This window comes from Grus americana, chromosome 2, assembly GCF_028858705.1.
Source record: "Grus americana isolate bGruAme1 chromosome 2, bGruAme1.mat, whole genome shotgun sequence".
In the NCBI taxonomy this organism is placed as follows: domain Eukaryota; kingdom Metazoa; phylum Chordata; class Aves; order Gruiformes; family Gruidae; genus Grus; species Grus americana.
Genome location: NC_072853.1, coordinates 159,310,115 through 159,332,957, shown reverse-complemented (window position 1 = coordinate 159,332,957; position 22,843 = coordinate 159,310,115). Strand labels below are relative to the sequence as shown.

At 39.6% G+C, this 22,843-nt stretch overlaps 1 protein-coding gene across 1 annotated transcript in view; it reads right to left on the bottom strand.

Moving 5' to 3' along the window:
- Nucleotides 1-15,550, bottom strand: part of LMBR1 (limb development membrane protein 1) — a 76,179-nt gene extending 60,629 nt beyond the window's left edge. The window contains exon 1 of the mRNA XM_054814498.1: nt 15,209-15,550. Coding sequence (XP_054670473.1) covers nt 15,209-15,271 — 63 coding nt within the window. The 5' untranslated portion in view covers nt 15,272-15,550. The remainder of the gene's footprint in view (nt 1-15,208) is intronic.
- Nucleotides 15,551-22,843: the final 7,293 nt, after the last annotated feature.

Sequence of the window (22,843 nt, the reverse complement as noted above, 5' to 3'; positions counted from 1 at the left end):
TAGAGTAACAGGTATTGAATCAATTATATGGCCAGTAAGTTTTACTCCAAAATTAAGAAAAAGCCTTACGTACAGTGCATTTTTATTGTTTGGGGAGGGGTGGGTGCATTGGTTTTTAAAGTTTGAATCCACTTGACTTGTAAGAGTTATCATGCTTTGTATCCCTTTCACACGTGATCTAAGGGTAATTGTATTTTACATGATAGGCTCTTTAAGACCTATTTTGGAGTAAGCTATCGACATATGTGGAAAGAAGTAAGCAGTTATGTTTACTATTTCCATCATGTCTTGAACAAAAGAAATTCTAGGTGACAATACACAAGGAAGTCATCTGCCTAGAGCTGACGCCCAACCATGAGCTAGTCAAACACGTTTGCTTTACAGTCAGAAGCCAAGGGCACAATTCCCTTCCTCGTGAGGCAGGTAACTTATTTAGGTCAGATGTACCTTGAGCCCAGCGTGACTTGCATCAAGTTGTTTCTAAGGTTTACCACTAGAATTCCAATACAAGAAGGTAGACCAAAATACCTACAGATATATTGGAAATCTTGGAGATCTTGGAGGAAAGGAATCAAACAGCAAGACAGTTTTAATCCTCCAAGCCTTTGGGGGAAACAAAAAGAAAAAAGAAAAAAAAAAAAAACATTTTATTTGCTCCTGAATGAGGCATCAGTGGCTCAATACTGCTTCCTCAATCTTGTTTGCTGATGCCTATTAAAAACATGAGTCAGTCGGAAATGAAACAAGGATGCCTGCCGTTCTGCAGTGCTGTGGCCCTTAGCCTTCACTAGTAGCTGAGCAGTCATAGCGAACAGCGCTGTGTACCGACACCGTACTCTGCTATTAGCTCACAGGAAATGGACTACCTGCACATCACAGGCTGAGAAACTACTTCAAGTAGCCCGAACTCTTAAGATTCTTTCGCTTGTGCACAATACTAGTAGCCACCTAGTAAGTCATAACACACAACAGCTAACCAACCGAATCTGGCAAAACTGTAGCAGTTTTTAAATATGAAAGGGTGTTTGCCTTATTACCCATACAAGGAGTTTTGTTTTGTTTTTTAATTGTCCCTGCCTGGATCTGCAATTCATGATATTAGCACCCTAAAGGTGTTCTACTTCAGTCTGAGCTTTAATCTCCTTTGTGATCTGAAAGTGCAAAATTACTTCACTGGGCAATAGTTGATCTATTGCTTTAATCAATCACTTAAAGATTTGTTGTCTTTAAGAACTCACTATCTTAAAAAAAAAATTAAAATCGAGTAGAAAAGCTACCCTAAGTGAAAAGAAAAAGTGAAAGCGAGGGTAGTGATCACATCCCTTAAAAATTTACATCTAAATAAGGACATTACATCCAAATAAGCAGAATCAGAAAGGGAAAGAATATATCACTCAATCAGGAAAGATAGACTATTTAAGAAATACTAATACAAATAAACTGGGAGAGTTATTTCTTTTGTGTACTCCGACATTTCAGACAAAAAAAAAAAACCAACCCAAAGCATAGCCAAGTGTTTGAGCATGATGTGTGGGTCATCCCTAAGGATGTCCCCCAGAACTATTACTGTGCCATAGGTCTCAAAGTGGCAACTGAGCTCATTCTCTGCGCAGGCAACACACTGCGGTGATATCTGAAATACAGATGCTGAAAATCAAATGTCATAACTAGATCTCTGAATTTAAATATTTAATCCAAAAAGAGTTCACCACTCCAATTTTCCAGAGGATGCTTCAAAGAGGAAAGTGTTTTGATAAAGAATGTAATCCTTCAAATAAATAATTCTTAGTAAAAAAATATCCTGGTATATTTTTGAATCAAGAAGAACAAAAAAAAACTGAGAACAGCCTTGGGTTTTCAGAGTACTCTGACACAGCTTGTCCTGTCAGTATTGGAAAATGTAATGCCAGTGCTGAAAAAGAGTCCTCTCTAGGTTTCCAGTTCCTCTGGAAACTAGACCAAGGCTACAGACAGAGACACCTAATTTTCAAAAGTGGCTGCCTAAAATTAGATATCACATATACAGGGTCAGTAAAATTCTCTAAAAATCTGTCAGACGCAAATAACACTGCCCCTGTGTAAAATAAAGATATAGTTAAATAAAATTAAACCAAAAATGAGCTTAAGACAAGAATAAAAATTACTACAAACTTGTTCATAGCTTCAAATAAAATAGATGACCTTTATTCCATCTGTGATAACAAGGTTATAATGAGAATGTGGGTCTGTACTTATAAGTACCACTGAGATAACTGAGGTATTTTGAGGGCACAGCAGATGAAAGCTGTCCAGTAACACGAACTGTCAAATATTGTATTTCTAGTTTTAGATGACGGCTACTTTGCAACTCAGCAATAAGATGTAACTATATATCTTGGTGTAATTATCCCTCTACTTCTGTCACAATTGAGAACAATTTTATAAATATTTGTAAAGTTGTTTATTACTGAAAATTCACATAATTTTAAAATGATTGGCAAGAAATAAGTAAGTTCTAATCAGTGAAAGCTTTAGGATCTTAACAAAAGAGAATTCATAAAAGTCCTTCATACTGATCAAAACAAGTCAATAAGCAAACTCAGAAATTTTCTTCAGTCTCAATTTATACTTAGCAAAAATCTATGATCCTGAAGAGCTTCTAACCATGCATTCTGAACAGCTTTTGAAAGGGAGTAGTGAAAGCCAGCATCCTAACTATTTTTAGAGTGGGACTCTAAGTTGGGGAAAAGGAATGTGTTGTCCATGATAGCAGAAGAATAGACTCCACTGTCCTGTCCCACTGCAATCCTGGGTTCTTACTCCTCATACTACTCTTTGTTTCAGAATATTTTTCTACTGAAAAAACAAAACCCATAGTCCTTGTTTGTACTTGTTCTAGCTTCAGTTCATATTTCTCAGTTATGAATGACTGGGCTTGTAATGCAGTACTCCAGGTAAGGTCTTACAGCTATATATAACAGCACTAAGCCTTCCTCTCTGTGCTGAAAGTACTTCAACACACTCACCCAAGAATCACGCTAGTAACTTAGCATTATCCTCTGATTGCTGAATCCATCCACGCTGTCCTCCCCAATTGCTTCCAGCAGAGCAGCTCAAGTTACAGATGAAACTTGTTTTTAGGGTTCAGCACCATGTCTTTTTTTTTCCCCTTCTAAAAAAAAACACACCTTAATTTTGTATTACATCTATTATTTTGGAGTAATCAAGTCCTTTCTGCACCATGTTCTAACATTCTTTTGTATTGACTACATCTCCTAAAAAATTGGTTTTGTGCTAACAGAATGTTTTACTCCATTTTCACGTAAGTTGAGCAAGATTGCTCTTTAATACTGATGCCTGAGGAAACGGAATAGTAGCTTTTTTCCCCAAAACGCAACACCTATTGTCATGTATACTACAACTAGTTTCTTACTCATTTTACAGCTCTTAAACTAGGCTCAGTTTGCCTTAGTAGAAGAAATACCTTTCAATGTATTTTCTGGATATAGCCCTCGGCATATGCAAAAGAAACACTCTCTCAACAGTCATGTGGCTTCAGAAAAAGCAGTTCTTAACTCCTAATTTGACTTTCTTAAAAAACCCTTAAAAGAGGGCAAATTCACATATACATATGTTCATAATACCCTAAATCACCTGTTAACTTTCATTTCTAATCACTTATTAAAAAGCATAGGTAGTCATATTGAAATAGGGCACTAGTCAACAAAGAACACCATACATAAAGCCACATTGATATCTTCAGTGAAATAAAAGCCCATATTCTTTAAATTCCATCCTTCCTTCAGGAAACTATTATATGTGACAGTATTGGAGCCAATATTGGAATACAATGTTAAGTCCAAATCATACTGCTAGCTATGTTTTCAGCCAAAAAGTAGTGTTTCTTGCTATCATCCACCTCAACAGTAAGAGCTGACAGAAGTTAAGGATGCTGCAAATGCAGCAAGTCTAGGACAAGCTATATTCCTTATAACCCCAACTCCTCTGCAAGGAGTTCTCCACTGGAGCTCAAATGAAGTTCTTCCAGGTTTGACTTGAGGAGACAGTGAAGACACTGTGCAGAGAATGTACATAACTGATGAATAAGGATTTCTGACATTCCCTGATATTGTCAAAAAAAAAAAGAAAAAAAAACCACACACCAAAACCACACAACAAATAGTAACTTCCAATCTCAACATTTATTTCCTTAAATTCATTCCAAATTCACAAAGGGGCAAAGTAGTTGTGGATCTTTTACCATAGTTGCTCCTGGGAAGCTACTTTAAATCCATCTATGGTACATTCTCACATTATAGGGGAAATACACTCAGCTCATGTTTGACCAGCTGAATCAAAATATAAAGGAAATAGGAGTCTGAGAATTTTATATGGTTATAGCCAAACAGTCAACCAAGCAATTCTTAGTAGTTTTTAATGTCTTTTTTTGCCTTTCACCCTCCACACCACTCAGTAACTGAAAACAAAAAGTATGGATTCTATACTGCATCTAGGGGCTCCTTTTTAACAGAGGGCACATTAAAAAGTCTTCAAATCTCAAGCATATAATTCATTCACATCTCTTTGCATGGACTAAATAAAACCTCTGGTAAGACAAGCCAGAGAAACCTGTATTCCCCTGGAGTTCTTAATCTTCATTTGGGAAAAGAAGTGCTTTTTGGTCCTGTTTAGATTAGACACGCCAAGAAAGGCTACTTCTGGAGATGACTGCACTACATTCTTAGTTATCTTGTATTCAGTTCTTTCATAGAGTCATACTTTTGGATCTGTCATCCAAAGTCATCCAAGTATGATCCAACTCATACCGATGCATCTGTACGAGACAGCTCTCAGCTCCTGTGAGAGCGGAGCTGGAGATAAACTGCATGCATTTCAGTTCGTAACTATGTGCATCTAAGGGGCTGGCACTGAACAGTCTAGCATTAAACACAACCAATAAAGGTCTGAACTAACTCGAATTACATTGCACTTACCCCACTGACAGTTACTAGAGATCAGCTAACACTAATTTGTACATGTGGATGATCTTTAAAACTTTGGCACTGAAATTCATGCCTTGGATTGGTAAAGCATCATCTTCTATTGCAAGTGCTAGAGAATATGCTCAAAATGCACAAGATTTTTTTTCCCCTTATGCACAAGATACAACCATATTTGACAACTGTAATGTGTGTGTGTGTGAGCATTAAAAGCTGCATTTTTGGGTACAGAAAGATTGACAGCTTCTATTTATATAGCATGATATTCTTCCCAACTGTTGTGCAGGAAATAGAGCTGTAGTTTATACCAGGAAAAAAGCATACAGCTGCATTTTCCAATAATTGTTCAATACCTGGCAACTGGTGTACCCTGGTAGCAAAGAGCATCCTGGACTATATTACCAGAAGGAAAGCCAGTAATCATGGGAAGTAAGCATCTCTCTCCAGCCAGCATTCATCAGGTCACATGTAGTTACTGCATCCAGTTTTGAGAAGACATAGGTAACTGCAGCAAGGAAGATCACCATGATGGTCAGGAGGCTGGAACACTTGCCTGGTGCAGACAAGCTGAAGGACCTCAGCTTGTTCAGCCAACAAGGCTTCAGGAGGACCTGACAGCAGCTTGCCAGTACTGACGAGGAGGTCATTAAGAAGGCAGAGTGGGCTCTTGGCAGTGGTGCACAGTGGGAGGATGAGACTGGAGGGAAGGAGAAATTCCCTCCATGAGGAGAGCCAAGCAGTGGAACCAGTTACCCAGCAAGGTTGTACAATCTCCATCCCTAGAGGTTTTCAAGACCTAAGTAAACTAGTCTGACATCATAGCTGACCCTCCTCTGAGCAGGAGGCTGTGGTCCAGTCAGTCGTCTTTTCTACTATCCCGAATAAATTAGCACCATTAGAAACTTTGTCACCTCATAATTTATACCCTTCTCCAGGTCATTTATAAATGAAGTGAACAGCATTTTACTATGCTATGTAGGAAATGAAAGATCAAGAAGCTCCAAAAAACTAAGGAATAAGGAAAGAAATAAAGTTATTTTAAAGTGGCTGTGTCAGTATCAAAACAAAAGTTACTGCTATTACATCCACCAGCATTTCTATGCAAAGGATACAGAAAAAAAGGTGCTACAGACATAATGAAGAATATAACAAAGATTATCTCCACTTCTTGCTGCTACTTTACAGAATGTGTCCTTTTCCCTAAATAGAAAAAACAGCATAGAGAAAAGAGAAGGCAGAGGTCACTCTGGGTAACACCACCCTGCAGAGTATGTCTAAGAACATGTTTAAAAGTTGGAAACGGAACTGTCAGTGTTTTGCTGGACTGTGATTACTACCTACAGAAAAGTAGTGTTGCACTTCTGGGTTTTAGTTTCTGTAATAGAAAGCAACTAACCATAGCATTGTGCACCCATCTCTTACCGCTCTCATGCTGCTAAAGTATTTTAATGTACACTAAAATGCCACACAGCAACTAAAAAGCTTCCTCCTACTGTCCCACTTGGCAACTACTTTTGTTTACTTGTAGAAAGGATGGCAGGAATAAACAACAAGAAAATACAGGTGGAGACAAGAAGTTCTGCTCAGTCTATTTTTAATAACTCGATTATCCCTTGACATCTAAAAGGCAAACAAGGTGTTCCACCTGTTTCAGATGCATCAACAGTACGTTAATTATAACAAACTATGCACACTAAAGAAAACAAAAATTTTTAGCTATGCTCTCAGTTTGGCCTTGGCACTCATAATATCATTTGCTTTGGATATCTCATTTTTCTCAAAATGAGGTATTAGCCATTTATTCTTAAAAACTCTGTGCTCTGTGGTTAGATTAAGTTCATTCTAATCCAGCCAGCCTTATACATTCAGTGTGACACACTAAATTCAAGCTTATGAGAAAGTGTCTAATGTGTCTTGTGACTACAGATTAATTTTACTCATTAACACAACCCTCCACACCTATGATTTCCCCAACACATACGATCTCCTCTCAGGACTCCTCCCTGGCCTAAGACACATGCAAGAGGCTGACCGAGTTGGGGTTTTTTTTCTGTTAGTTCTTAAGTCACGAAGAAATCATAAGTGGTTCAGAGGCTGGGTGCCTAGACTTGCTCATCTAGGGAAAAATTCCAGTCTCTAACAGAAAGCATGAAAAATCCAAAGACATATTCTGTGTGTTAGAAATACTGCTCAGCTGAAGATAAAAAACCAAACCAGCCTCTACAGCCCTTCAGAAGGTAGCTTCCATATGTCATTCACTTAAAACTACCTTCATGTTAACTTCACCAGCAGCAGAGCCCCACTTCAAACTAATGAAGGAATTCAATATGAATTTGTCAGCTTTTAAATGCCCTATTATACACTTAACGGGAATGTATTTACGTTGCTCAGTAAGGGAAAAACAAATATTTTACAACACCTCCACAACCCTTAGTAATAGGCCCAAGATACCTTTGTTCAGGGTACTGTATACTATACCCAGTAATACACAAGAAACCCCTCAAAAAATGATTTGCAGTCATTTTTTGAGTTGACCTGGATGGACTACAGCAATGCCATTAAAATTGGATTCAAGAATATTGTTCAACATTAGTGCAAGATTTAAAAACACCCTCTAAAATTAACACTAATAGCACCGACCTAGATCACGCTAACATTCTGCCACTGAATGAAGATGTTATTCAGCATTTTACAGTCAGGCTATAACAACCGGTTACATTAAAACTTCAAAGAGTCATTCCATTAAAAATTCCTTTCTGAAAAATAACCTCAAAAGTCTCATTAATACAAACTTGGTAAACAATTTGTTTGTGTTAAGACAGCTTCTTCGACCAATATTAATTTCCAGGCCAAGATACATAACTATCTTAGAAGACAGAGCTAATGAATTTTCTCCCAACTCATGAAAATCCTCTTCCTTGTCTTCTCACACATACATACAGTAGAATTCAAGTAGCACATCTTTTTTTTAACCCCCACTCCCAAACTGAAACATATTTAAACTGCAATACTTGTATATTTTCATAATTCTCACCAATTATGCAGACTCTCTAGTGGACATAAGTTACCACAGTCTTAAACTCAGCAAATATTTTAGACATGGTGCTATTGTCAAATTCAACACAAACTCATCAGCATCAATTCTTGCCATCAGCTAAATATGTTAAAAATATAAAGTTAGGTAATGGAAAGAATGGGTACTCAAGGCATAAACAGGCACTTAAAATCAACAGTAAAACTGTGAAGCACCACATTTCGATAACAACTGTGGAGCCTAACACTGGAAACCACATCACATAAGCCAAAAAGTTAAAGGGGCAGGCAGGGGGGAAGTCACACACATATACTGCTTCTATCCTCTATATTAAACTCAGCCATACACAGACTTCAATGCCATCTATACACATATTACTTGCTGCAGAGAGCACATATGATATGGACATAGAGGAACTGAAACAAAGTTCTGTAGAATAATATATTCCAGTTAATCAACATTTTCGAAGCCAAATTATTATCAAAGTGTTCAAATATTAAAACAGTACAAAGCACTGGGGTCTTTCTTGGAACTATGCTGACAGTAGTTAGAAACAATTTCTAATGTATTCAGTTAATCAAGAAACTAGAAACCTCTGTGTGGGAAGCAGCTCAGCAACACTACAATACATATTCAACACTAAGCTGATGAAATGTCAGTATGACTTTTGTCACCATCTTCATGAGAGTAAATTGGGCCCCAAAGAGCAACAGATGAAAGCTGATGAAAGTATGAAGCAATTTCACCGGTCGCATGAATGACTAATAAGGGGGTTACAGCAGTAACTTATTCCAGGTCATCTCTAAAAGGTAAGCATACAGCTAGGTAGAGTGATGCAACAACCAAGGCTGTTAATTATTATATGCATAAAAACAATCATGGCTTTCAAAGTCTCTCCTGTTTCTGTGTTATAAGTTATGTAAATTCTTGCACATTAATGTTACCAAGAAGTCAGCGTCCCTAGTCATTTGACAGTACATGTTTACAGGAAAGCTTCAGTGGTTTTCAAGGAGGGCATGGGAAGAGTAGAGAGTATCACAGAAGTTAAGACTTTCTCAACAAGAGTTATCACTGCCCTCCTAAATGAGGATAAATACCAAATGAAACAGGGAAGGGCAAAAGACAGAAAAGGAGAAAGCACTGCAGGTGTTATTTAAAAAAAAAACAAAACACAAACACAAAACACCCCACACTTACCTAGCCTTCAAATAAAAGCAGTGACTTTGCATTGAATTAAATGTTTTCTTTAGATAGCCTTCCTTAACCCAAATTTCCATTTATGTCACCAGAACTGAACTCTCTTATCATAACTTCACTAGCAACATGCTTCAAATTCTCTCTCTGCTCTGACATTACCACTATCTCCTCTGCTGCTCTGCTCTCCACATCACCCATCCCTCAACACTCCTCAACATCTCTGAAAACAATTCTTTCCAGATGGTCTTGGTCTCATAAATTCAATCACGCTCAGCATCCCTACATCACTGCAACGACTGAGATGTTCATTACAACCCTACCAACTTACCCCATCCCTCTACTACATGACCAGCTACCCAAGCATATCCATCTTGGGTTTTGTTTATCTGCAGTCTTGTAATCAATAGCTGGTTTTGCTTGCTGTCAGTTCTTTCACTTTTCACTAGATTTTCTCAAATCTAATTTACACCTTAATCTATGTTTTCTTAAACAGATGTCTGTACCTTCCATGAAGCGTGTCACCCTTTTGGTCAATCACTACCACAAAGAAACACAACAGTATTCAAAATGAATTATTTTGAACTGTAACTAATAGCAAGTTTTTATACTGCAGCCTTTCGTGTTTATTTTATGTAAGCAGAACAAGTGGAACTCTCCAAAAGTTGTTCCTGTTTTGGGAACAAGCACCTCTCTATCCACTTGTCTACGCCAAGTATTTGGAGATACCTATTGATTCCAGATGGATCCACCAGTGCTGATCCTCAGGACCAGCAGCCAGAAGATGACTCATCACTTCTTAAAGTTCAGTACAGCACCCATGTTTACAAGTAAAGGTGTATTTTTAAGCTGACAGAATGATGCCAACATTTTATATACGTAATTATATGTGCACCAATCTTTCAGCCTTATATCTCATGCCACTACCACAATTCAGTTACAATTCTTTTCCAAAACATTTTTAAAAAAGCAATACAGAGAAACCTAGGCAAAGTTATGTCTGAGATACAAGAAGCAGTTTAAGATATAAATCACTCCTCAGTCTTTCAGAGCATGGATAAAAAAATTGAAAGGCATCAGTTTTACTGATTAAAAGATAGACTTGCATAAACATTCAAACATTTCTGTATTTGCAATAAATTTGTTCTTAAAAGTCACCCATGCTTCTTCTAGCATTTTCTTCCTGGCCCACTGTCAGAATATCATCACTTCTGGCATAAAAAAGGGTCGGTGAAAATTACAATTTTTGTCTGGAACATAAATTTAAGGAAGCAGAACTGGTGAGGAACAAGAGCACACTACGAACAGGAGTACAGCACTCAAATCAGCTTTCTTATTTTACAGCCCGATAGGGGACAAACACCAGCAGTAACCAAACTGCACTAGTTCATACAGAAAAATCCTGAACATCTCTCTACCCCAAAATAGGACAAGAGGACAAAAGGTACAAAAAGAAACCAGATATGAAATTAAGGCCAGTGGTATTAGTGTGAAGTTGTAAGCAAATATCAAAGATATGACACAGTTGCAGCTACCTGAAAAAGGCCTTTCTAAACTGCTAGAAATTATTTTTAAATTCAGATTTCCCCCACCCCCCACCAAATAACCATCATATCACCTGTAACAAAAAAAACCCCAAAACCTTAATATAACTTAAGCAAAAATAAATGTAAAAGTAGTATGTGGGTTTTTGCTGGGTTTTTTGGTGTTTTTTTTTTCTTTTAAAAAAAGGCTTCTTGTAGAGGGAATTGCATTAAGAAATAAACTAAGTTTCTCTCAGTATCTAGCATCTAAAGCCTACACGCCAGAAAACATTTAGTCCTTCAAATGGAAGCATCTGACATAAATCATAAACTACATACTACACCAGTTTCAACAACTGCCCGGACTTGCACAAAATAATTAGAGTTATAAAAGCACTTTTAGATTTGAACGTATTCTGCCAGGCCTGATTTTTTTCATGACATTTAATATAATTAAGTCATTTCCAAATATATTATGTTTGTTCTTAAGCTTTCTAACTAATAATACTGTGGTCACCAAATTGTTTTCTTTCACAGTTTTCCCCATGCTACAAATGCAAGCACAGTGTATTTATTTTGCCAAGGAAACCTCATAACCAAGTGTATGTGTATATTTTTTACAAACTCAAAATACCACATCTTGTAAATGGAAAAAAAAAATCACATCAAAAAGTAGATCTAAATTTTAAAAATACAGTCTAATATTGCAGAATAGAAGACTCAAGCCGGAAAGAAATGAGTGTAAGAATAGCCTAGAAAGTAAACCCAGGGGAAAACAAAGAGACTGAACCATGGCACTTACTTGATTTGCGTTTGAAATAAACAGTTCACAACAATAACAGCAGAAGATGGAACACTGTATAATTATGTTGTATAAACAGACATAATAAGAGGACACAAGGGAAAAGCAGTTCCTTAAAAGCTTAAATATCTTCCATGGACGTGCAAGATCTGAGCAAACTATAAATGAATCTAAAGGATCAAGCAAGGCAAACTAATTAAGTGAACAAAATATAACAGATAGTATCAGACTAGCACAGAACATTGTCTGGCCTTTACAACTCTTCCTACCAATGCTGATCAAGTTCAGAACACAGACACTCTTCTATACTTTGTAACCAACTAAAGCTGCTTTTCAGAAAGATGCTCCTTTTAGTTAGAACTGAGTATGGCCCTTGCTTTATTGAAGTCAAGACGCTCACTGACTTAGAGCAAACTCACAGCTGTGTCATGTCTCTTATACTGGGTCATCAGTTTTCAATCGCCATGTTTACTTTACTGAAACTGAATTTTAAAGTTAGTACAAGCCTGAAAGTCTGGGTGTTTTCAATAACTATTCCAAACAACAGATCCTCAGAATGGCAGGTTCGCATTTGCCAAAACTAGACTAGGGAGTTAACCTCCTATTAGTAAAATATCATCCTCATGAGCAACAAAATACAAGGCAGATTATTTTCTTGCAAACAGGCAACCTCTTGAAAAAAAACAGGTACTATACAGACACTCCAAACGAGGTCAAGAGCAAATGGGCCCGAGTTAAGTTAAGCATTAAATCACAGAGACAGTTACCTCAAAAGTAGATGAAGGATTTATTTAAAAAAAAATAATCTTTTACTACCCTTGCTCAATCTATAAACATGTGTCAGAAACATTTCTCTTTTCAAGGTGGAATTAGCAGAAGTTGGCACCTACAGAAAGAGACAGGCCCCACCAAAGGGATAACAAGCCTTTGATTTTTGTTCCGTAACACAACTTTATGGAAAACCCTGTAGCTTGCCAGTGCAGAGAACAGATGAAACAGAAATGAAGTATTACACTGAAGTTAAGCTTAGCATGTCCTTAGGACTCCATCAGAAAGCACAATCTAGAAATTCTGTATCTATTCAAAGAAAATGAAAAAAACTTGTAAAAGAAAAGCAAACAGGGTTTTCTTTTCAACTACATCAGCTTACTTTGATTTCTCTTCTCTCACGAATGTATCATTTTAGCTTCCAGTAAAGATTGTGCCACACAACTAGGTCTCCAAGGACAACACTACCAGATTCTGTAAGTTTGACTTACCTCTTACAGGCATATAGAGGTTTCCTCCACTGTAATATTACACAACAAACGTCAAATCCTCCTATTAACTGCTCACTGCCCCCAGCCCACCTGCAGCTGGAATGAAAGTCTCATGAATGTGTCAGAAAATGGAATATGTTCCCTCCTCCAGCTGAGGGGCCAATGATTATACCCACTACCCACACGAGAGCTGTCTATTTGCGTATTTTAAGAAATTATATTCATCATCTAACTTCATGACCAGCAAGGGCAAAAATTATTAGGAGGGGATGTTAATATAATGGTACACATAAGCAACATGTTCTATATGCTTTGCTATGCTTAAGCTAACCACAAGTGTGATCACACTTGCAATACGCTTCTGCAGCCATGGGAGAGCCCCAAGAAGGTTGTATACTCAGCTGCGGATGGCAGCATTTTATGCACTCATAAAACCCTGTGGTCTTCCAACATAAATTAAAGACAAGATCACAACTGTACCAATGCATGATTTAAAAGGCAAAATTGTTATTATTATCCCCACTGATTAAACAATAACATAGATGGCTTGTCATCAATATTAAAGATCAAAGTACAGTTTCAAGACTAGGAAGCCATTTACTGAATATTCTGCCTCTACTGCCCAAATAAAGCAACACCTTACCTCTAAAATATGAGCTCTTGATTTCTTATGTGATTTCTTACATGATCACACCAACAGGAAGAGTTACCAATTGCTGTAGAGCAGCTGAAAAAGCTTTAGAGAAGTAACTGCAGTTTAGATGAGCTAGTTTTTTTAAGAATTTAATAGAGAATTTAATTGTAACAGTACCTGGAGAGGCTGCACCCAGCCACTCCTTCAGACTCAAAAATCTGTGCATCTTACTAGGTACAAAAGCACAGTATGATGTATCAGAACAAGACTCTGGTGGATGCAAGTAGGAGATAATTAGCACACAAAGAAATACAAATGGAAAAATGTACACTAGGGAAAAGAGGATGCTAGCGTCCAGAAGAGATACATGATTTGTGTATACACCTGTGTTTTCGTAGCACAAAGGAGATTAAGATGATGCTTAAAGACTTCTTCACAGAAGAGTATTTTTATACCCTTCCACTGGTCATGGCTCTCATGACACGTGCTACATCCACTCACAGAAAAGGGAAGGTCCAGAAAATCTCCTAAAGGAACAGTTCTCTTCATACTGACTTGTTTTGCAGTCTGCAGGAAAAAATATCCCAGAAATGTAATACTTCACCAAAAGAAAGAAGGTCTTAACATATGGATTCTTAAAATACGGAAAAAGCAATTAACACACTAGCGATCCAAGCAAGTCTCTTATCAAATAACCTAGCCATAGGCCTACATAAAATCAGTTAGTGATATTTAATATTGTCTCCCAATATAGCTGAAAAATATTTAGAGCTAAATTATGAAATCATATTTTTATTCAAGAAATCCATTCCTCCTCAGACAGCAGTAACTGTAAAGAGAACGCAGTTACCCAGCTGACTTAGGAGAGGATGTGCATAGAAGACAACATTGCATGTCTCCTATGTACAGCATGTATTTTCTTCCTTGAAGTGAAGCAGAAGAGAGACAACCCCATCAAAACACCTCCACCTGAAAACAATTATGAGGCAGTCAGAGAGGAAACTGCAACAGCTCTCTCCATCCACACGTTAGGTGTAGTGCTGCATTTCACTAGAGAAGATTGAGGAAGATGGGACAGCACAGGCACTGTTTATGTGCTCTGTATTGCTCCACTTGGAAAGCATGTGGCATGCAGCAGCACTGAGAACGACACGATGGGTTAGGGAAAAAACTAAGGTTACACACATTCATTGCTAACAGTGCAGCAAAAGACAGGAGAATATTAGTATCACAAGCAGTAACGTGGAATCCCATGCATGCTCTACAGTAACAAGGCTGCACTTGAAGGCTGAAGTGTGGAACGCCAACACAGGGCACCGGAGTACACTCAGAAGCACACTCATATCCTGCACGTATACAGTGCATTCCACCTCTTCGCTGAAGGCACAGGGAGAGGAAGACGCACAACGGGGTAAGCGTTGGGGTCCTCACCCGCCGGCCCTCACACCCCGCCCGGAGGGGCAGATGCAGGCACGGCCATGCCCACACGGGACGCGCCACCCGCGTCAGTCTGGACACGGGAGCTGGGGCGAGGTGCAAAGCAGCGAAGGGCAGGCAACGAACGAGGGAAAGAGCGGGACAAGCCCATGGCTGCCCGGCGGCGGGCAGACAGTACAGCAAGGCGGGAGGCTGGGGCGGAGGGGGGCTGTCCCGCGGCAGCGCGGCCTCCGGGGCACCGCAATGACAGCTCAGGAAGGAAGGCGGGAGGGGGGATCGCACAGCCGGGGAGCTGCGAGGGCAGGCGGCCGCGGGGCCGCGGCGGTGCGAGGGCGACGTCACCTACCGTGTACTCCCGCACTTGGCTGTGGAAGTTCTGCTCGCGGATCGTCACCTCGTCCGCTTCCATCCTTCATAGTCCCGCGGCCCCCGCGCGCAATGGCGGCCGCCGCCGCCGCGCCTGCTCCTGCCCCCCCGGCGGCAGGCGGGCCACCATGGCCAGCGGCAGCGCCGGCTGCTCCCCCGGGCCCTGGCGGCGGCTGAGGGGCCCCGGCGGCGGCGCTCGCGGCTGGCTCCGCCGCTCTGTCACGGTCCGGCGGGGCGCGGAGGAGGAGGAGGAAGGGCGGGCAGCAACGCCTCAGCTCCTCCTGCTGCGTCACCACGCAGCGTCCCCGCGTACACCACGGCCTCGTCCCTAACGGCCCGGGGCAGAGGCGGGGCTATCGGACAGAAGGCGTGGCCAAACCGCCCTCAGGCAGGGGAGGAACGAGGGGCGGAGTTTGACGCTAAACGAACGGAGGACGAAGCACCGCCCGGAGGCGTGGCTAAATGGCGGGTGGGAGTTAAGCGAGGGAGAGGGGCGTGGCTATTATGGGGCGGAGCCAAGTGAGTGGGCGTGGAGCGAGAAAGGGGCGTGGCTTGAGGGGCGCATTGCTGTTTTTCCCTGCAAAGGGAAACTTTGTGCCCGCCGAGGGAGTGGCGGACAGGCAGCGCCCCCGTGTGTCCTGGGGGCTGGGGGGGAAGGAAGAGGCGGCACCCTGCGGGGGAGCAGGCAGTGGTGGGGATGGGGGCAGCTGCAGGCGCAGGGGGTGAAGTCACCGGGGCAGCCCTGGTCCTGAGGTCCCTGTAAGATTCATGGGCCCTACCCACCACGGAGGCTCCTCAGGATGCGTGTGAGCGGGGCTTACAGCCCCCTCAGGAAGCGGCATGGCGACAGACCCTCACTGAACTCGGGCAATACGAGGGAGTGTGGGGGTGTTCTGGTCTATTTGATCCTCCTGAACTCAGCCTCCCCTGTAAATGAATCAGTATTTCTAGTTTGAAAGACTGTACTTAAAGCTTGAGTTAAAACTTGTGTTCACTTGTCTGGGGCAGTGTTGTGTCTTTGAGTGATTTCTACTGACAAGTTGCTGTGTTGGGTTTTGGCCGAGTGCTCTAGTAGGAAGGCAACATCTCCCAGTTGTTCCGTATTCCCTTTACAGAAACAAATAAAATTGCCTGTGTGTGAGTTTGTAAGTAGATCAATTGTCTAAATACATGCAAAAAACTATTAATCTAGGACACACTATAAATTATAGATGGCAATTTAGCAAATCAAACATTTCTATCCAAATATGTAGCATTGTTCCAAGGAAGTTTCAAAAATACGGATCATCACTTTCTGCCTGTTTACATCTCTTGGTACATTATACATGATATCCACGCCAATTATAATTCAGATTATATTTACCACCCAGCCTTTGGCCCGCTTTCTTGGTTAAAAGCAGATGGTGAAGTATTTATTACATTTTGGAGTTAGCAAAAGTAATTTTTGACTGTCTAACATACTCCTCGTAGTTCTGAATGCAGAACTTCCTTCAGCTGCAGTAGGGCCACGGTTTCACCCCTGTTCTTTTGACAGTTGTGAAGATACAGGTGAGGTATTTGCAGACAGAATGACACCATGGGTGTGAGAGGTCAGAACCATGCCCTCTCTCTCTCTCTCCTCCTGAAGACCACCGCTCGAGGAGCAAGACTTTCTAGGTATTCATTGAGGCTGTAAGAACAGGAGAGAACCACTAAAAGCAGACCTGAAGGAGCAGGGAGCACGGTCTTTGAGATGCTTCTTAGGAAAAGCTGTCCTACTTTACAGCTATTCCCTGCACAGCACTAGATTGTGTCTGATATTATTACTCATCTGTTTTTTTCTTCAACTATTTCCACTGATCTTCAATCACCTTTTCTTCTTGGGATGCTGAAAGTAGTGAAAGCATCTGTAGCTGCCAAGAGGAACTTTAGGTGAGACTTTGGCTTGTGAGAGTGTCTAGTGCTGTTCCCCTCTCAGGAGCTGGTCCAGAGAGAGCAGTATTAACTGAAGATGAGGTTTATAGGTAGACATAATATCTTTTATTATAACAACAAACACAGCTGGAAAAAGTAGACAACTGTTAGGTATGCAAGAACCTGTCCCCAGAGGAGTCAAATTCTCTCAGAGCTGCCTATAGAAATTATGTCAGTGGACTAAAAGACAAACCTGCTCTTAGAAAGTGTCATGCTTAACATCTGTACAGAACAGATAGGTTCCCAGCTTTCATCATCTTGTATAAAAGACCTATGCAATAAATTGCAATGGTATTATAACCAGGGGGAGAGGAACCTAGTATTTAGGCCTTCACGAGATTTGCGATGAAGACAGAAGTGGTGTAGCCAGAACAAACCAGATCTAAAAACTGGGGAGACCAGAAGGTCCAGTCAAAGGGGAAAAATGGGAACACTCCAAGATTAGGCCAGCAATCAGTATGTTAAAATATACATACTAATACCAAGCAAAGGAGGAGAATGGTTGGAGTTCAAGCCACAGACAAGCAGCGAGTTGATCCAGGCAACAGGGATGACCCACAACAAGCAGATGGAAGAGTGAAGCAGTTTGAGGAAGACAGTGAAAGACATAGTTAGGAGCAAGAGAAGGAACTAAGCTTAGGGCAGGGCTCTGAGGGGATCTCTGCCAGTAAATACCAATACCTGCTGCCCCTTGGTTAGGAATGTAGGCCTGAGGTGAGATCTAGTTCCTGGGAAATGATTCACCTGCTGCTAAAGAACAGGTCATTGAATCTGAAACTAAGTTTATTTCATTAAAGAGGTCTGAGAGTTGTATCTAGGCACCAAGGATTTCATACATTTCTAACTTTATGTGCAGACATAGTAAACACTGCTCTGAACAAGAAGGTTTTTAAGGAAAATGAGCTGTACTTTTGTGGCTGTTACAGAAACAAGATTTAGCAGAATTGAACCTTCCAGTTCCACTTGGGCTGTATGTTTTCTTTTTAATATATTGAATTTGAAATATACCTTAGGAGGAGATATATAATTTGTCTCATACTTGGGACTGGCAAGTTCTTTCTTCCATTTCTGGCAGATGGATCATCAGAAACATGATACACTTTTATATTAGCTAAGAAGACATGAAAAAAAAATAGCTTCAGTCCTTTCTTGGGCAGAAGTTATTGCTTAATTCCAAGGTGTCTGCATCATGAAGGAAGGTCATGGTAGCCACCACAGCAAAATCTATTCATATTAAAGGAAATGCAGTCTAGAGTAGGCAGCTCTTGCAAACGGACAAGGAGGCTGACTGATGAACCCATTGATTTTTGATGGAGTACAAAAGTAGTATTTTGAAGCATACAAAAAAAAACCCCTAAAAAAATTAAGCCTGATGTACCTTGCAACAGAGAGTGGTTAAAAGACCTCTAGATGTTTTTTCCTCCATACTTCAGACATAACAAAGACGGTGCCGGAGGGACTGTCCTCAGCAATTCTTAGGATCTCCTTAGTAACCCAAAGGAGCTTGGTCTAGGTACAATCTAGACATGATTTAGGTGTAAAGAGAACATTTTATCAAGCTGCTAATGTACAGATGGACACGCACAAAAAGAGTAATGAAAAACAGACTTCTATTAAGCTGACATTTAGCGGTGCCTAACCCCTCAGCGTAAAAGTTGAGAGGATTTCATAGATTTTGCGCCATTTATTCCTTTTTAGCCAGTTTTTAAAAGAACAGTTTTTCAGCTTCAGGATAACCCGGTAAGCATCTGGTATCCTGAATCCCCAAGAAGGGTTTTATGCGGGGGTTAACTCTGAGATTCTCCAATTAGTTGAATTGGCTAAAAGTGTAGTTCCTAAAGTTTGAATTGTTTCACTGGGAACATTCCCACAGAATTTGTCAATGGATTTTAGATCACTGTCTTTAACTGTAAATGTGAAATTGGCACCATGCCTTTAAATCTGAATTTATCCAGCAACATTTTGAATAGGTGATGCCTTCTTTTCCAGTCATCATTCAGCCAAACGCAGCTTGGATTAAACAGAAAATAGGAAGTTCTTCTCTCAGTTAATATGCCTACTTACATGATTACATTCAAGATATTGCTAAGAATGGGCCAGATTGAAGCCTAAAGCCCAATTTAGTGAGTGACCATTGATTTTAAAGAGAATTTGGGGTCAACACATACCACAGATTATATCCAGCACTTTACATACTTAAAAGCCAATTACGGAAGACAAAAAGAAAGACGGAAAAGTTAAAATAACTTGATCATGGTGTAAAAGAAATGTTATGCTATCATAATAATGTACATTAAGATTATTTATTGGGTGATCATTTCAATGTCTAATATTTTGTAAGCTAAACCATAGCAAGAATTGCATTATAACTTGAGAAAGCCAGATCAATCAGTCTTGGATCTGGATTCAACTTGAAATATTGCTGACTGGCATTTTGTTTCTATTCATACCTTCTTTCTATTTGCTATTTGTTTGCTTTTTTAAAACAAAAAGCATGATTTTTTTCGTTCCAAATGCTTCCAGCCTGTGCCTTCATTGTGTCAACCCAGTAACAGTAACAACTCCCCAGCTAAATACTATATTATGCCATAAAAATATGTATTTTTGAAACAGGCAAAGGAAAGAAATTTAAATTAGAAATGAGAATGTTGGCACAAAACGTTGATATAAACCAGTTCAGTATAGACCCACATAGGTATGTGCTGGATTTTATATATATATATTCATCAATATATTGATGAATCTATACCCACAAAAATAGAAAAAGAAAATGCATCATCAAAGTAATACAGGTTTGAACAAGTTTTTGAAATGAACAGTTGAGTAAAATACCTCCACTACTTTTAAGTTAGATCTTGGTCCATTTATAAAAAGTTTAGTGAGATTGCTTTCAATAAGCAAGGAACTGGGTTCGATGATGAATAAAATCCCTTCTGGTCCTTAGGTTTGTTTCACTGATAGGAACCTGGAGTTAGAAGACGTCTGCAGAGTTTATTGTCAGAGGTATCAACTCTGCAGGAGCTTGGTGTTGTTAGGTAACAGAAGCATAAGTCACATCACGAAGCTAGAACAGGCTAGATGAGGCTTTGGGCAACCTGGTCTAGTTGAGGGTGTCCCTGCCTGCAGCAGGGGGGTTGGAACTAGATGATCTTTAAGGTCCCTTCCAACCCAAACCATTCTGTGATTCTATGAACAGTTTCAATTCCATACCCAGGCAGCATGAAGCAACTGAAAGCTCATTTTGTTTCCATTCATCTTTGCTGTCTGTGTCTTTCATGTCCCACTGTAAGGATTCAAAACATACACACACACCAAAAAAAAAAAGAAATTGCAGCTTAAACTTGGTTAGGAATGAGATAAAAAGAAATATTCAAGCATATGTAGCTGCATATAAAAGCCAAAGGTCACCTGCTGTACAGATACGAACAAGCACAGTGACATCTGCTCCCCTGCTATCTATCCATGGCAGATTTGGCTGATTCTTCAAGTAGGTATTTATTGGTAGAACTCCTGCTGGGGTCAATATTGCTACAGAGTTGAAGAATCAAAAAACAAACCACACCCCACAAGAAAAAAAGCCTCGCTTTCACCAGTCTATGTCTATTTTGAGCCCAGAATTTAGTGTTTAATAAAACCAGTCTCTGAAAGGTGTTCAGCTAGAGTGGATGGATCAAAAGAGTGAAAACTCATTACTTCTTTTCATGGTATGTTCAATATTTAATTACCATCTGTATTAAAAATCATGCCTTATTTCTGATTTGAATTTTACTGCCTTCAGCTGCTAACTGGTTCTCGTTCTGTCCCTCCCAGCTACAGTTAAGAACTTTAATACTTGATATTTCCTGCTAATCAAAATTCACTTCAAAATCTCCTTTTCTGACAGTTAAAAATATTTACTCTAAGTAAATTTACTTAGATTTTTCTCAACCATGAACTCTTTTTTTTTTCTTCCCTGAATTCTCTCCAAACTTTTAATATACTTAGTAAAACACAGGCAAAAGAACTGAAAGCAGTATACTCAGCTCGGTTTCAGCAATTCTATAAACAGATGTAAAATCACCTCCTTATTTATGCTCTCTATTACAGACCATTTTAGTCATTACAGAGGAAAACAGCACACAGCTTTAGAGGTGAAAACCATGATTATTTCCCAGATACAAATGGGATGTGCAATTGAAGAAACTTGTGAGTACTCCTGCCTTCTTGCTCTCAGAGGTCTGGCTGTAGGTAAAAGGCTTCCTTGTGGCAGACCTGAAGTAAGATTAATGGCTCTTTATTTTTGTTTTGGGTTGCCATGTCCACTTATTCACTTATATAAAGTCAGTTTTAGGGACATTTTAATCCAAAGGCTATAGCAATCATTTCCTTGAGATAGAAGACATTTTCTTGAGGTAGAAAACAGTGGCTACCTCCGAACTTTGCTCATATCAACCCGCAGCAATCCATAATTACTATTCTGAATCACTGTTCTCCAGATAACAGCCCTGATTCTGCAGACGGGGCCTCCATTCCTTGTTCCTGGTGCATCCACGGACATCTGACTGAATGCAAGCCTCTTTCGTTTTCTGCTTCCCAAACATTTCAGATTGCTCTGTATGATTAGCTCATCTCTGTAATTTACCACTGTTATTTCCAGTATTTGCCAACTTTTGTGTGTCATCTGCCAGTAGTATTAGCAGTGATTCATCAACCAGAATAAATACATCCTTTAAAAAAATAAAAAAAATCCATCCCTGGTTTTTTATCCAAATCAATTTTTCTTATAATTTTTCTCATCTTTGGGAACTTCCTGACATACTAAGTACAAATAATACTTATTTACTGGCTGAGAGTGTTATGTTTGCCCATATGGAATATGAGCTTGCCAATATCATGGGTTGGTTCCATGGCAATATCGTAATGGTATCCAAAAAAGTTGCATGAGAGTGAAGCCAATATTTTTTGTGTTAGCAAATAATCATTAGAAGCTTTAATGTTGTTTTACCACTGGATGAATAATAGCACCAGCATATGTCTCTGAAACCAAAGTGTCACAAATAATTTTTCTGTTCTTACAGAACACATGCTTTCTTCACTCCTGTGCTTTCTCTTCAGTCTATGTTTAGTTCCCATTCTTGAAGTGCATACATGGTACCATTTTGAATGACTCCAGCCCCTGCTCCACTTTGGTTTGCTGCATATAGCACTATAGCATTACGTCTACACAACATGCTGCACAGACCATAGCGTCTCACCCATCACTGCGTCTGTGCTTTCTGTGTGAGTTTTCCTGATGGCTTACCTTTCACTGTTTCTCTGTCCTTTTTGAATATTCTCCTTTGATTTGTGGGCCATTCAACATCTTTCATCAGGCATCTTAATCTGCCAATTTACTATTGATTCTAAAACATGTGACCATGCATTAGCTATATTATAAATGATGAAAATGCAAATATCCACCCATATTATCAGTTTCTGACTACTTAACATGGCTGTACTCACTGTCCTTTAAAAAAAATGAAATCATTAATCTGCTGGACCATTCTGCACTCATTCTAAACTGTCCTCAAGCTATTTTTTGTTAGTTACATAGTTTTGACAAATGAAATTTTACAATTTTTTGAGAAGATGGGTTGCACTGCCAAATCCTTAAACAGTAAAAAACCATGTTTGGTATTAGTTA